This window comes from Anser anser (assembly GCF_964211835.1).
Source record: "Anser anser genome assembly, chromosome: 2".
Classification (NCBI taxonomy): Eukaryota; Metazoa; Chordata; class Aves; order Anseriformes; family Anatidae; genus Anser; species Anser anser.
This window is the reverse complement of record NC_139721.1, coordinates 154,591,105-154,606,571: the sequence shown is the minus strand read 5'-3', so window position 1 is coordinate 154,606,571 and position 15,467 is coordinate 154,591,105. Positions and strand designations below refer to the sequence as shown.

At 44.0% G+C, this 15,467-nt stretch overlaps 1 protein-coding gene across 2 annotated transcripts in view; it reads right to left on the bottom strand.

The window, feature by feature from the left end:
* Positions 1-11,537: 11,537 nt before the first annotated feature.
* Positions 11,538-15,467, bottom strand: part of PAXIP1 (PAX interacting protein 1) — a 33,431-nt gene continuing 29,501 nt past the window's right edge. For both annotated transcript variants that reach the window (XM_083825193.1, XM_083825192.1), the window contains exons 17-21: positions 14,218-14,318; positions 12,910-13,044; positions 12,751-12,826; positions 12,137-12,196; positions 11,538-11,694 (exon numbers count right to left, since the gene is read on the bottom strand). In XM_083825193.1, the coding sequence (XP_083681319.1) occupies positions 11,678-11,694; positions 12,137-12,196; positions 12,751-12,826; positions 12,910-13,044; positions 14,218-14,318 (389 nt within the window). In that variant the 3' untranslated portion in view covers positions 11,538-11,677. The remainder of the gene's footprint in view (positions 11,695-12,136; positions 12,197-12,750; positions 12,827-12,909; positions 13,045-14,217; positions 14,319-15,467) is intronic.

Below are 15,467 nucleotides of genomic sequence, written 5' to 3'. Positions count from 1 at the left end.
CAACCTCCATGGCACAATTGGGCACTGCCAAGAGCTAGAACAGGCTGTTGGTGATAGATTACATTCACTTTGGTGGCAGAGGAGAGGTCAGACAAAGATAGCAGCAAAATCAGGGGATGTCCTTGATGGTCCCCCCCTTGCTCACAGTGCAAACACCGCTGGGTTAGGGCAGCGATGTGCAGCGCCGGAGCCTGGCCATGCAGCTTGGATTCGGGGTTGGTTCCTTGCTGTTACCCCGAGGGGAATCCCACAGCTCCATGGCTGGGTCCCCTACAGCCCTTGGGGTGACACAACAGCATTTCCCACCTCCGTCTCTCCCTCTAATGGGGGGATTCACATCAGTCTTATTGAAAGAGGAAAGTGGATTTGGTGCAGTCCGTATTAGCGGGCTGCTTGTTAAACAGAGGAAAGCCTTCTTCACAGAAACCTACGCAGACACACACATCTGCAATTATCTTTTTAAATTCTAAATCAAAGCAAATTAGCAGCCTAGCACTGAGCAGCAAACATGATTTGATTAGGCATTTCATACCCAGGATACAAGAGTGTTTTTTTGAAGACCTCAATTACGGCTGTGAATCGTGCTTTCTCTGTGCTGTGAGGAGCTCACAGCCCAACAGTGGCAGCTCCACACACAAGATCTCATTCCCAAATTCTTTTGCCCTGGCACCAGATACAACGAACACAAGGGCTGGGGGCTTAGCAGCACTCGGATCCTCACCTAAAGCACCTGCCCTCCATGCTGCTGGAATTACACAAACTTCTTTAGTTCCATTCTTAGATGCATGTTTCTAATCCTGTGGCTGATGAGAAAATCTTGAAAATTTTCTTATTAAAGTTTTTATAAAAAGCCCTATCAGATGGCCAATTAATATTTTAAATGTTGTAAACCATCCCAAGCCCTTTGGGACGGCAATACCGAGTGTCGGTGTTCGTGCCATGCAGCTGAACCACGTTGTTTCAGCTGGTCCCTGCACGCACAACCCCTCTGCACCATTTTTTTGGTCCCTGGGAGCTTCACCGGGACTCTGTCCATCACTAAGGGCAGGGCTGCGTGCTCCAGAGCTGCAGCACGGGATCCCAGATCGGCTGAGGCTGGGAAGAGGGCATCAGCCCCTTGCAGAAGCAGGGCCACCAAGAGCCTATGCCCAGGTCCTCCAGGTGGCTGGTGAGCACCAACACCAGAGACAAGGACGTGTCTTTGGGACACTCAGCGTCTGAATTAAATTGGCAGCTCGTTAAATGTACAGCACTCTATCAATATTTAATGCTTGCTAGCTTTAAATACGGATAGCTTGTTAGCATTAAGTGTGGATAAATGCATTCTTACAGGAGGGACCGTGGTGTCCAACACACATCAGACACCTCAAGCTGTTGGGATGGGGGACATGTAAACACCAAATCTCGGTGAACGAGCCCGTTTGCAGCCGGCCTGCTTCTCACCAGCTTTCGATTCCCTCTGAGCACGGAGCAGGAGGCGAGCACCGGGAGCACGGCGTCCTGCCAGGCTGCAGAGCCCAACAGCACCAACAAACCAAACGAAGCCGCGTGAGCAGGCTCTGTACAGCCAACTAAAGCTGTCCTAAAGGAAAACTCTCCACTATCCAATGCTGCCTTTAAAGTTGAGTGTCGTGGCTCTGCAGGAGCACTGGGTCACGTAGAAAGAGCGGAGCTCAGAGGTGACCATGCCGTGTTCCTTCTCTGCCTCCCTGGGAGCATCCCTGCCCTCGCATCCCTGCCTGCACAGCCACAGAGCACAAAAATGATGCTCCCCTTCCTGTGTTGAGGCCCAGGACCCTAAAACTGAAGCTGCTGTCACTGAAAAAGCAACAAGCCAGTGTGTGCAACCTACTCCGTGATGCTCCCGTGCCTCTTCCTGCTGCCACCTCCTGCTTCTGCAAGGGCCTGGCAGCAGCTGTTTGTGTAGGAGGAACAGCACATCGAGGAGCTGCAAGCAGTAATTGCCACAAAACCCCTCGGCACGTCGGTTACCCGGTAATTTGTCACTCAGAGAGGCTGACGTGGAGGGTGCGGGGTGGCGACACCCGCGGTGCAGAGCTTTCCAGGCACCAGGAGGACGGCTGGGCCTGCAAGAGGACAGGCAGCAGGCCTGTATCAGCAGGAAAAGGCACCCAGATCACCCCGTAAGGGCTGGCAGTTCCTTCTTCTGCACAGCCACAGCCACTGTCGCACATATTCACTGTCTCATCAAAGCATGTCGCGTTTCCCCTACGTTTTACAGGGGGAAGAAGAGAGGCAGGGGTTATTGTTCTTTGGTAACACTGCTGGGTTGTTGCTGAGAGTTTCCATCCGTGCCAAGACTGATTCACTGCAAGCTGGCACGGCACAAACCTGCGAGGGACAGGCGAGGAAGAAAGCTAGAACCTGTCTGCGTCGTCGTGGCCACTACCAAAAAATGCGTACTTTGGAAGAAAATTTCCATCGTGTGCAACACAAATGGGGAAGAGTGAGCGGTGTTTGCTCAGGAGGGTGGGACCAGATGCTCATGGCTCTGTCTGTGTTGCTCTCAGGTACGCTGTCCGTCTGCTGCATGATTACTGCCAGCCTCAGGGCTTGCAATGTTGGGTTAAGTTTGGTGCTAATTGCACGAGAGGCCAGCACGACTTCCTCATCATGCCTTGTGTCAACCTTGAGCTGCTCTTCCCCAGGGACTGAGGTTACCTGGGCTTTCTTCACTGGGTTCAGCAGCTAAAGGGCAAATCCCAGGGAAAGCAAATCAGTCTTAGATGCTACTGACGTATTCAATTCTTTTTTAATGACACAAAGCTTTGTTAAACATCCAGGGAGCCATATTCAGCACGAAAAGGCAAAGCAAACCATCTGCAGGGAGAGACAAAGCAAAGCAACACGGAGTGCAGCCGCTCCTGAAACCTCTGGTTTATTGCTTCCAAATCTGATAGCAGCCCAGCCTGGGAGCCGTGGTTTTGCACTGAGAAACACGAAACAGTGCAAGCTGGGTTTTGGTAAGGGTCGTTTTTGGCAAAGAAAGACAGTGAAATCCTTTGGATGCAGAAAAAGTCTGGTTTCTGCCTTTGCAGGTATAAATACTTCATTATTTGGTAGGTTAATCATTCATTTTGCCTTCCTACTCAAAAAGCCCCAAACTAGTTTCAACCAAACTGAAAGTTTCTTGCTTTTTGCTTCAATGTAAATGGAATAATTTACTAATTTTCAGCTCTCAGAGGCTCATAACCTCACAAAAACTCCCTGCACATTTCTGGGGGAGAGGGTACACCTTCCTTCACCGCCCAGGGGCACGAGCATGAGGTTTCTGCTCTTGCTCAGCATTATCCCTGCTGACCTTTGGGGTCAGCATGGGAAAAAGCACGGCAGTCTTGTGCCTGTGCCAGCCTCTCAGCTGCTCCAGGGGCTGGAATTAGGTATTTTAAGGTCCCTCCTAACCCAAACCTTTCTGTCTCAGTCCTTCGCAGCCACACAGCGCTGGTAGATTTGCTGCATTCACTCGTCCTCGTCTGACCCAGCTATTGAGATCAGTATTTCTTCCAGCCCTAACGCATTCCTGGGTTCTCAGGAAGTCCCTGAGTCCTTCATCCACGTGAAATGAGGCTTTGTAATGGCTCTGGAGGCGTGAAGCTTGGCTAAATTAGCTTACCAAGTGAAACGACTGCAGAAAGAAGCAGCTCCCTCTCCTCCAGCCTGCAGCAGGTTTATGTTCTCTTGCTGTCATGTGCCTGATGCTCCGGGTGTTCAAACAGCCCAGGAAGGTGAGCAGGCTTGTTGGGAGGAACGACGTTTTTCACTAAGCCAACTGGTGCCACTGGATAAAAGAGGAGCTTTCATTCACCAAGACCTTTCTCCAGATACACGTACGTCCTGTAGCTTGTCCACCACCCGTCTCAGCTACCCTAGGAAGATCCTTGCTCTCCTTGCAAACCTTTCCCTTGCACTTCTGGGTCATCACAGCTCTAACGGGGCTCCCAAGGGTTGTTCGTATTGGTATTTCACCACAAATCGAAAGGAATGGCTATTTGCAAAACAAGACAGAGCTTGCAGTTCATGGGTTTGCATTTCAGGTATTTTTCCACCTTAGAGCAAAACCAACCAGAGCAGTTAACAACAGTTACACTGCTTTCTTCTACTTATCTTCTGCCTCCAAGATTGAGAGAGATACTTTTTTTAATAACTGGACTTTATTATATCGTCTGTTGCAGGGAAGCGGAGATGGAGTTTGCAATAAAATCCTCTTGGCACGGCAGGCCAGGAAATGAAGCCGTGCCGGTCTCTGCTGACCGAGGCAGAGGAGCTGTGAACAAGAGGCACGGGGGGACGTTCATGGCGAGGTGCCTCTCCAGCCTGCACACAAACTCGGGGGGGGCTTGCTTTGGGCCAAACCGCTTAATTTCCTTCCCAAAACCATGCCGTGCCCCCACGCTCACGTCAGGTCAGGAGGAAGAGCGCAGGCAGAAATGAGAGCTGCTCTTCGCGTTGCAAGCAGCCGCAATGCAGGTCTTGCTCCAGGCTGGAAGCCACCATCCTCGTGTGAAAATCCAACTCTTCTCTCACCATTTCTTCTTCTCCTTTTTTTTTTTTTCTGAAAGTACTTTTTTTTTTTATTTATTTGCTTTCAATGGCATTTACCTCTCAAGCAGAACACAGACAGTTCTGAGTAGGTTGGAAATGCTCGCGCATGTTTCCTCAGAGAGCTCCCCTGGGCAGGCTAACTGCCCTCGCCCGCTCTCCTGGCTGGCATCACTCTGAGCTCCTCGTCCTTCTGCTGCTCCATGCTGGAAGGCTGCCAGCTTCACCGAGCTGAAATGCAGAGCTTTGCCGACGAAGCCTTTTCTCTATCTTCCCTCTCAAAGTCTCTTCGCATGGCTGACAAGGATCGTAGGTCATAGCTATTGGCCATAAAAGGCTGTGAGTTCATCAAATTTAAATGGTAATTAAACCAATTCGTAAAGCCAGGACAAGGTTCTGGGACTCTGTTGTGTATTTGCCCCTTGTTTGGATGCTGTGCTCCTCGGGAAGAGGGTGACCGCCGTGGCCAGAGGACACAAGGCACTGGGTGCTCCCAAAGAGACAGGAGCAGGCAGTAAAGCCCAGGCTCGGTGCTGGGAACAGCCCTCCTGCCCGCCAGAGAGGACTCTGCAATTTCCTACAGCCCCAGAGCCCTGAGCTGAACGAAACCAAGTGAAGATCGGTCCTTTAAAGACAGAGCAGGGAGGGAAATCTCTGTTTTATCTCCCTCCTCTTTGATGGAGCTGCCTCATTTAGTTGACACGCTTGTAAAATTTGGCCTTTTAACCTTAAAAGATCTTTTTTTTTTTCATTTTGAGGTAGCTCTCTATGAGGAAATGTCCTAGGCAGACACATTCAAAGTCATGTCTGATCAGGGGTGTCCCCAGACCACGGTGGGTTCTCGCTGGTAGACACAGCTGGGCGCCCTTCTGAGAAAACGCTGCTTGAGGACCTCACTGATAAGGGTGGGAGCATTTTTCCAAGCTTCACTCACTCTCCACAACTGTCTGGCCACGTACTCTGTTGGTTAAAATTCCCTTGGCAGAGCTCCGAACATCTCCTGAGGGCTCAGACGGCCTCTCTCCACTTGGCTTCCTCCAGGGAAAGCGCCTCTATCCCGCTGAGGAGCTCCTCAAGCGTGCCCTTCCCTTGAGAGGAGCCTGCTGCGTTTCAGAGAATGCTTTTTGCAAAAGTCCTGGCGAGGCAGCCAGGTAACGATGTTGGCATGGGAGGTAGCGTCATGTCGGGGAGAGCCTCGCTTGGTCTCACAGCCCTGCAGGTAGAGACAAACACCTGCAAAGTCCTTACTAACGTCGTTACATTCAGTACCACTACTCCATAGCAATTTTAGGAAAACATACTCCTGTTAAACCCTTGAGTAATTTATACACGTTGGTGCTCTATGCAGTCAGCCTCTTTTCCTTGTGTCTTTCCCCTGTTTCTTCTGTAGCCGTGCCTCGGCTCTGCTGCTTGGCTATTTCTTTCCTTTCCCCTTCCTGCAGGCAGCACAGAAAGGCGGACGGAAGGAGAAAGGCAATGAGTTTTGACTGACTGTCAAGACATGGACTTTGAATTTAGCTAACCTGTACTTCATCCTCTCTCACTGCTCCCAGTGCTAACTTCTCTCTGAACCTCAATTCCCCTCCATAAAGAGGGTAACTCCTACATGTACCAGCCCGACCTCCTGTTAAGTCAACGTGATTTTCGAACATAAAATATATAAGCATCAACAGAGCTGTCTTCTTGTCTTCTTGCCCCGAGGTGGGATAAACTAAACTGTGCTTAGAAAATGTCTGATGAATTTTTTAACAGTACAGCTGCGTAAAGAGTGAAGTTCCACAACCTTCCCAAGCACATCCGTTGCGGTGCTCATCTGCTCCGCTCGTCTGTTTTACACGTCTTGAGCTGTGCAGTTAATTTTTTATTCGGGAGTAGCTCAGCCTGAGTTGAAACCAGTAGGAGATGTGAAGGGCAGCATGAAAGGCTTCTGTAAAAGCATCAGTGGTAAAAGGGAAAGGAGGAAGAAGAAAGTCTGCTGTTTGACGTGGCAAGGTGATGAAAAGACATGAAAAAGACCGAGGTTCCCAGTACCTCTTTACTCTTTTCATGGATTATGAGCTCACCTGAGACCTCCTGGGCTCTTGGGACTTCCAGCAGAGCACATGGGGACATGGCACTACCCACAGAAGAAGCCAACTTAAGCTAGTTGGACCTACAAGGGTTTACAGGACAAATCCAAAGGTGCCAACTGCTGTCTCTGCAAGGCCCCTTTTGATGATCTTTGACAGGTCACAGTGACTGGGGTAGGATTTGGTGGCCTTCTACAACGGGGTTACAGCAGTGGTGGATAGGGGAAGAGCAACCGACATCATCTACCTGGACTTGTGCAAAGCTTTTGACACTTTCCCCCATGATATCCTTGTCTCTAAATGGGAGCGATGTGGATGTGATGGATGGAGCACTCGGTGGGTAAGGAACTGAACAGATGGTGGCACTCAGAGAGTTGTGGTCAATGGCTCAATGTCCAGGTGGAGATCAGTAACGAGTGGTGCTCCTCTGGGGTCAGCACTGGGACCGGTGCTGTTTTAACATCTTTGTCAGTGACACGGACAGTGAAATTGAGTGCAACTCGGCAGGTTTGCTGATGACACCAAGTTGCGTGGTGTGGTCAACACGCTGGAGGGAAGAGATGGATGCAGAGGGACCTGGACAGGCCTGAGGTGGGCCTGGGCGAACCTCATGAGGTTCAACAACGCCAAGGGCAAGGTCCTGCACCTCAGCTGGGGCAATCCCAAGCACAAATACAGGCTGGGTGGGGAATGGGTTGAGAGCAGCCCGGAGGAGAAGGACCTGGGGGTGCTGGTGGATGAGCAGCTCGACATGAGCCAGCAATATGTGCCTGCAGCCTAGAAAACCAACCGCGTCCTGGGCTGCACCAACAGCAGCGTGGGCAGCAGGGCAGGGAGGGGATTGTCCCCCTCTGCTCTGCTCTCGTGAGACCCCACCTGGAGACTGCGCTCAGCTCTGGGCCCCAGCACCAGAAGGACGGGGACCTGTTGGGGTGAGTCCAGAGGAGGCCACGAGGATGCTCAGAGGCTGGAGCACCTCTGCTGTGGAGCCAGGCTGAGGGAGTTGGGGTTGTTCAGCCTGGAGAGGAGAAGGCTCCGGGGAGACCTCACAGCAGCCTGCCAGGGCCTAGAGGGGGCTGCAGGAGAGCTGGGGAGGGACTCTTGGTCAGGGTTATAGCAATAGGACAAGAGGGAATGGCTTTAAACTAAAAGAGGGTAGGTTTAGATTAGAGATTAGGAAGAAATTCTTCACTGTGACTGTGGTGAGGCCCTGTCCCAGGCTGCCCAGAGGAGCTGTGGCTGCCCCATCCCTGGCAGTGCCCAAGGCCAGGCTGGATGGGGCTGGGGGCAGCCTGGGCTGCTGGGAGGGGTCTGCTCAGCCTTAGAGAACAGACTAGCTTACTGCTGTCTACAGCTACAGGGTGGAAAGAAGACAGACAGGCTCTTCGAGGTGCACAGGCATGGAATGAAAGGGACTCATGGAACACTGGGCGTTTGGATCAGTTATGAGGATGGTTTTATTTATTACCATGGCAGTGGCAAAATACAGAAATAGGATGTCCACAGAGGTTGTGGAATCTCCATACTTTGAGATATTAAAACGTTTACTGGGCCTCCATAGGTCTCTTCCAGTCTGACCTCTGTGATTCTGTTCCACAATTCCACTTCATGACAGACAGCAAGGAAAGCTGCAGGATGGTGAGTGGAGACCAAGTCTTCCTAACGTCCATCTAAACTGGTGGAATGCCTCTGCTATCAAAACCATGTTTCACATTTATTTACATTTAAATAACTGATATATCAACACAGGTTTTTTACAAAAAAAAAAAAACTGAAAAAAAGCTCGTATTGTAGACCTAACGTTTTGGCAAGCAAGTAAAGGTTTTTTGTTGATTTTTTTTGTTGGTCTTGTTGTTATGGTTTTTGTTTGTTTTGTTTTTTCCTCCAAGATGTAAAGGAGACAGGATCAACAAGGACACTTAAGCATTATAATCTTTCTCTAAAGGAAAAGCAAGTTCATAACAGCAACCTAGTATCAGAACACTTCATCAAACCCTTCCTCTATCAACTAATCACAGGCACAGTAACATCTGTGCAAGCCAGTTGGCTCTGGACAGCTCCTGTGGTTCTTGAAAGACTTTTTCTTGGCAGGTTCTGTTTTTTACTCTAATTGAAAGGTTAATCAAATCAGTCATACTTGTATGTTGGCTAAATAAACACACTGTCTCCACTGATGATGAAACAGATGCGTTACCACTTATGTTTCCCACAGGGTTCATTTGTTCCATGATTGCATTTGCTTTTCTCCAGGCTTCTTTATGCAGTATCTGACAGCATTTTGGATAGTTCTCATAAAAAGGAAATTTACCTTTCAGATGCTATTGCATTCACACGTCTCTTAACTGTAGTAGGCTTTGGCAAAGGTGCTATGTATCCTCCACACTCCTTGATTGTGGAAAACGTGCAAGTTAATCCCCAAAAAGGTGAGAACCATTACTGAGGGGTAAGTGCCTAATTGAGTCTAGCAGCTTATGTTGCCCAGGCAGAAACTTCTAACACATTCAAATCTGGTTTCTCTCTGCCTTTCTTCCCCTCAGTGAGATGTTTCATTCTGCCAAGAGCTGTCGTAGCAGGTCTTGTTAGCTTCTAGAACTCAGTGGTGCAAATTTGTATGCCTTGTGATCGATCCTACGCGCAGTTAAACAGCGCTGCTACCTCATTATATGCATCATATTCAACTCTTCCTCGAAACCAGCATTTACATTTGATATGGCAATCCATGGTTTGCAAGATACACAGAAAATATGCTGAATGCTTGACAAGTAAAAAGTATTTATTCAAGGTTAAGAAGTTTTGTGTATCACATTTTCAAAGTTCAAAAGCTACAACAGCTGATACCTGTTTTTAAAGGAAAAGGCACCAAAAACTTTCTGCACGCTGGTAACTAGTATAAGGAAGTCTCAAGCCATACAGAGATTAACACAGCTTTACGTTAATTCAGTATTACACATTCTGAAATGTATTTGAAGACAAGAAAGTGTACCTTTTTCTCCAATAAAATATAGTATGTATGCACTGCATTGCTGAAATTCTTTAGGGTATTATTTTTTTTTTCTCACCTATTTTCAATATTCTTTAAAAGGTGTGGATAACCAAGCTAACTTGCTGAACTGTTAAGAGAAGTGATCTCTGCAGAAGTCTTTAATTAAATTGGGTTTTAGAGGTATGCTCCCCCTCAATTGACAGTGAAGAGAGGGCATAATAGCCAGATCTGTGTCTGAACATTTTAAGTTATTTACACAACTCATCAGCCAACAGAACTCCCACTGCATTCCATCCTTTTTTTTTTTTTTTTTTTAAAGAAGTGTAAAAACATTATCAGCTTCCATCCTCAGGTCTCCACATTTGAGACTTTTCCTTAATCTCATGATGAAAAGGAAGCAGTATTATGGATAGCTGAACATCACACTGAGAAAAACACATAGCTCTGCAGTTACAAATAAATGGCATTTGGGAAAAAGTACCATTTTCTCCTACCCTGTACCATACCTTTTTAACCTCTGATGCATCTAAAAACATCTTAAGCCAAAGTATGCAAACCTCATTTACTACATCTTGTCACCTTACCAAAGGTCACAGTAATGGAAATTGCTGTTATCATGTAGCCCCTTCTTACTGCTTACAATAGAAATGGCAAATGCAGGAGTAAATCAGGATAGCTGAGGAAGCCAGAGCCAGCACTAACAGGCAACAGGCACAGTACTGACCTCTGTGGGACTTCACTCCTCTTGAAATTTACACTCACTGTGTTCCTACAGCTTGAATCTGTCATTTGCTTAAGCACCTTGTTGAACTGAGGCACGGGGAAAAAAGGCAACAGAAACAGTGATCAAATATCAGGTGGATTTACATTTTAAGCCATAGCACAAATGAGATTTGAAATTAATAACTTCTCTGTAGAAAGCTTTGCATAAGCTAAAAATAGCCGCTTATCTCAGTTTAATGCGACTGAAACATCTTCCCTGTAAAATAGTTTTGCATAGAAATACAAAATGCTAGAAAAAGGTGTGATAAGCTATTGTTTAAAGTGGTTTTTATCCGTCATTTTGAATCGTTCTTTGAATGGTTCACAAGGTGGTATGATACACTTGATACTATGCAGACAAGTGAATATCTGCACACCCCCACCAGAGTTTAATGGCTTGCTGATCCAAGACGAAATGTTTTTAGTATGATTTTTCAACTGCTAGAATCTAAACTGGTAGAAATGTAAAGTCAGATTATGAGAACTGTGTGTGTGTGTTAGGAAAAACAACTGAATATAGATGGGGGAAAACTGATATTTTAATATTTATTTAGTAAAACTCACTATACAAACAGAACTTATCACAATAGCATAATATGTGAGCTTATAGTTTCTCCTTCCTTCAAGCTATTCCTTTGTTTCAGTAAAAACACATTTATACACTTACAACAACTTCCCCTTTAAAGCACTGGGACTTTTATATATTAAAACATACCTGGTAAAATAAGCTTAAAATAATTTTACATTGCTTGGAAAAAGATTTGAGTAATTTACTCTTACCAGAGTGCCATTGTTGCACATTATTCAAAAAGAATGAACCACCACTAAAATATAGAGTAAAACATTTAAAAGTACATTTATTTAAAATGTGGGCAAAATATCAATATAAAAGAAAATAGAGTATAAGAAATAAAAATAAAGTACAAAACATTTTCATCTTCAACATCCATAATTTAATAGACAGCAAGCCCTTTTATTTTTACATCCAAATTACACTTTTGGCTGAAGTACCATCATTTATGCTAAAATGTTTAAAAACTGGCTAATCATGATACCTAAAGTGGGCTCTTTTAAAATGGTAGTATCATACAAAACATAGTAAATTATGTTTCCTCATAATAAAATTACACATCCTAAAAAAGATGCAGTTGATTTTTGCTTTCCTGCTTTAAACTGCTCTTCATCCTTAGGTAAACAGCTGGAAAACAGCATCCACAGGAAGTTTTAGTTACTTTGTACAATGGCTGAACAGCTAGATTCAATGCTCCAAGGACTCCGAAGCAGTAAGGCATTTTACTATCCATCAAGTAAATTTATATGTATGCTTGTTAAGGAAGAACAACGTTAAGAAACTTTTATAAAACATACCCATAAAGACATAGAACCCTTACTGGTCCTACACTGCGTTTATCAAACAGAGTTTATAATCTTCAGTAAAAAGCTATTTTTGTCATCTGCAAGTCACATGTGACAAACATTTTCCTTAGTGACAATTTTTTTGCTTAATATTGCTTAATATGCTGCTCCTGGTACTTTCTGATAACCCTGAATCCCACCTCCACTGAGGTATTATTTTTTGTGTTTAAATCAAGAAGTAATTCTACTTAGAATTTAAACTAGGTTTCTGGGTGTTCAGCTACCTTCTTATCAAGTGAACATTATATATCCCAAAAAATAGTAAGTAGTTAGTTCCTAATTCAGAAAGCTTGTAGTAAATCACACTTCCTTAGGCAGCTGATAGCCTTTACACAAAAAGGATATGATTCATAATCCAGTGTTTGAGTAAGTACTCCGGTCAGGACAAACTCAGCATTGTGGACATCTGGAAATATTGAAAACACACATAGTTTACACCATACAAAGACATTCTTCCTTCTGCAGATGCATTAAGAGGTGCCATTCAGTACCTTTCTGCTCTTCGTGGAAAAGACATAAGGGAATATGGTCCTACCACTACCAGCGCCCTGCAGTTAGCCATCCCACACTTCGTGCCACATACACCAGGCTTCCCAGTGTACCCTTTTGTTAGTAAACACAGTATGTTTGTGGGTTCTACACTGAAGCAAAAACAGTTGAAGTGGAAAAAAATAAAAAAAAAAACAGATCTTTAACTAAGTTGACTAATAATGAGAATGAATCTTGCACCATGCAGCACCAAAACCCCAAGCTCAAGCCCACCACCAGAGATTTGTGCTGACCTGGCTAGAAAATACCCATATTACGAACACCTAGGAAAATGCTGCCTCAGATTTCTCCATGCAGGATCGACCACATACCCCTCTACTAGTACCTGAAATATTCAACAGGCATCTGTACTTGTAAAATAATAGAAAAATAATCAATACTGTACAAATTACATCAATCGCTTATACATACCTATGCCTCTAGCAAAATATTCTCGACATAAGTGAAGGTCATTTTCACAGGAAATCAAGATTATCTCTGGCAAACTCTAAATGAGAGAAAGCAATTGTAAGCTCTGAGTAATATAGTAAGATACTACCAGTAAGTTTTAGAAAGCAACACTGTACGTACTTTATTCTGCTTATGCTCCATGAGTTTTCGAAAAGAAGGCTGTTTGGATAACACTTTTCCTCCCGCGCATTCCACAATAGCTTTCATGGTGGAAAGACTAGGACAAATTCCAGGTGTAATGTAGAAGAATTTTCCCTAAAAAGAGAAACAAAAGAATAAGAAAGCCTTATTTTGTTAACCGATTTCAGCAGTACATTTAATTTTCGTGTGACTCAAGCAATCATGGGCAAGGCTGTAAACAATTTATAGTGGCCTATAGCAACAATTCCAACAGTTGATGAGCTGTCTGTAATTACCACTGATCTGCTTTCCCTGGAGGGACAAATATGCAGTTTTGATAAATTTGAGTAATTTGGGTATGCCTATTTCATAACCCTTAAAATAACCACGAAACCATCAAATGACCACTGGTCAAACTACGATTAAAATATATAATACACACACATATATATTAACTGCAACTTGGTAAGATGTGCAAGAACTACAAAGCTCCTTCAAGCACAGGGATGCCTAAAGGGTTGCAAAAAAGCTTTTATTCTTTAATTAAAGCTTTCATTTTTAAAATTAACATCATAATACATTAATTACATATATTACCTCATGACAAAAAAAAACAACTGCTACTTGATTGAGACTGATATAGGTGAACAGATCACAAAGTAGATTATCTGTATGTTTAGCAGCTAGGTATAAAAAGAAGTTCTTCCTAAACTGCAAGACTTGCTAGACTGCAAAACAGAGTGAAACGTAACACTTAGATATAATAAAACACAAAGATGCCTACTCATTAGAGGCTGTGAAAATACATTTTTAGGTGGTTTGCCTCAAGAAAGACTCCAATTCAATCAGGCTGAAAAACCTCTAGCAACTTATATTTTCACTTACCTCTCTGCAAAGCAGCATAAATTTAATCGGAGGCATGAAAACCACCTTGCACCATCCTAACAAACTGCCTGGTGCTAAGTCCACTATGCAAGGGAAATCAGAGTTAAACTTCCTGAGGCTGAAATGCACACTCTAAACTGCCATTTTTCAAAATATAAGTTTTTTGTAAAAGAACAAATACGGTTTTTATACACTGAGAATATTTTGTTCCCATGTACAGGATCCAGTCACTCAGACGCATCCCAAAAATGCTTAGGCAGGAAATATACATTAAGTCAATACCAGATTTTGTAACAAATAATGTGTGTTATATGCTAGACTGTTTTATTGCCCTGAGCTATACAAAGCTGCTGTTGTCCCGATACTGAAAAAAAATAGGTTGAAAAGCTTCAAGCATTTAAATGCTCTTCTTAAACTGCATACCTTGAACAGCGGAGCCACTTGTGCTCTCTTTAGGGACTCCTCTAAACTAAAGCAGAAAAGCACCTCAGCTTCAGCATCCCTCAGCACGAAATTCTGCTCGTCTGAAAAAGACAAAAAATGTTAACACAGGAAACAAAAACAGCAGCATAACGTAGGAGCTAACCTGATTAGAAAACACCAGTGGCAGATTGGCTCTAAATGGTAAACAGGAATTTAACATGATGATAGTACCCCTTCTACTAGACTCCTTGTGAGGATGACCCACCACTACCTGGAGAATAAAGCTGTGTTTTACACTTGTACATCCAGCAACAACCACTGTCCCATAAAGTCTCCTTTTCTAACTTATTGGTGCAACATACCCAGAAACTGTCTTCAAGCCCCCATGCAGCCTTAACAGAGCAAACTTTCAACCTATTTCCCTTTTTCCTATTATTCAGCTGATTTCATTTTTATTTTTAATTCAGGATGGGATTTTGGCCCTAGCTTCACTCTTCCACAAAAAGGCAGGTTAAAAATATTTCCAAATTAGATTTAGCTCAAAACATCTAAGTTCAAGGAGAAAAAAAAAATTATGGAGAACTGGTCTTCCTAAAGACAATTTTGACAACTTGCAAGAGATGGTATTTGTACTCTTCCATAAAAAATAGATCATCAGTGGGACGATTTTTCCAAACTAGTGCTGTTTTCCATCATTGAACCACATACAAAAGTAAAGGCAGCCTATTAGCTACAAGTCTACTGAATTTTGGTAGACAAGTATTTCAAGTACTAGATCAGAACAGTTGTCCTTATAAATCCCCAGACTTTATTTATCAACTAATAGCTTTCAAATAGATTGATTTTTCAGTTCACTGATGCTGAACCAAGCACGTTGCTTTCTCCAGATTAATAAAAATGTTTGCTAATTTATTGGTTAATTATCCACTGATTTAAATCTTTGTGATGGTTAGGCAGCAATTTAGTTTGCTCCCTTCAAACAAATTACATAAAAAGCATAAAAAAAATCATAAAACAAGTAATCAGCCTTTAAAAAGATTTTCTTCAGACCCAGCCTGTCAAATCAACCTGAACCATCTATTTTGTTATTTTCAGCTGTCAGCAGTAAAGTGCAAAAATAAAGTTGATATATTCCAACACAGTTGCAGAACTAAATTAATTTGTTTTATTATTTAAATGAATTCCTGTATGCATTTCCAACAGTGACTTAGTTCTTTACAATTTATATTTTAGAAGAATTACTGAAAGCA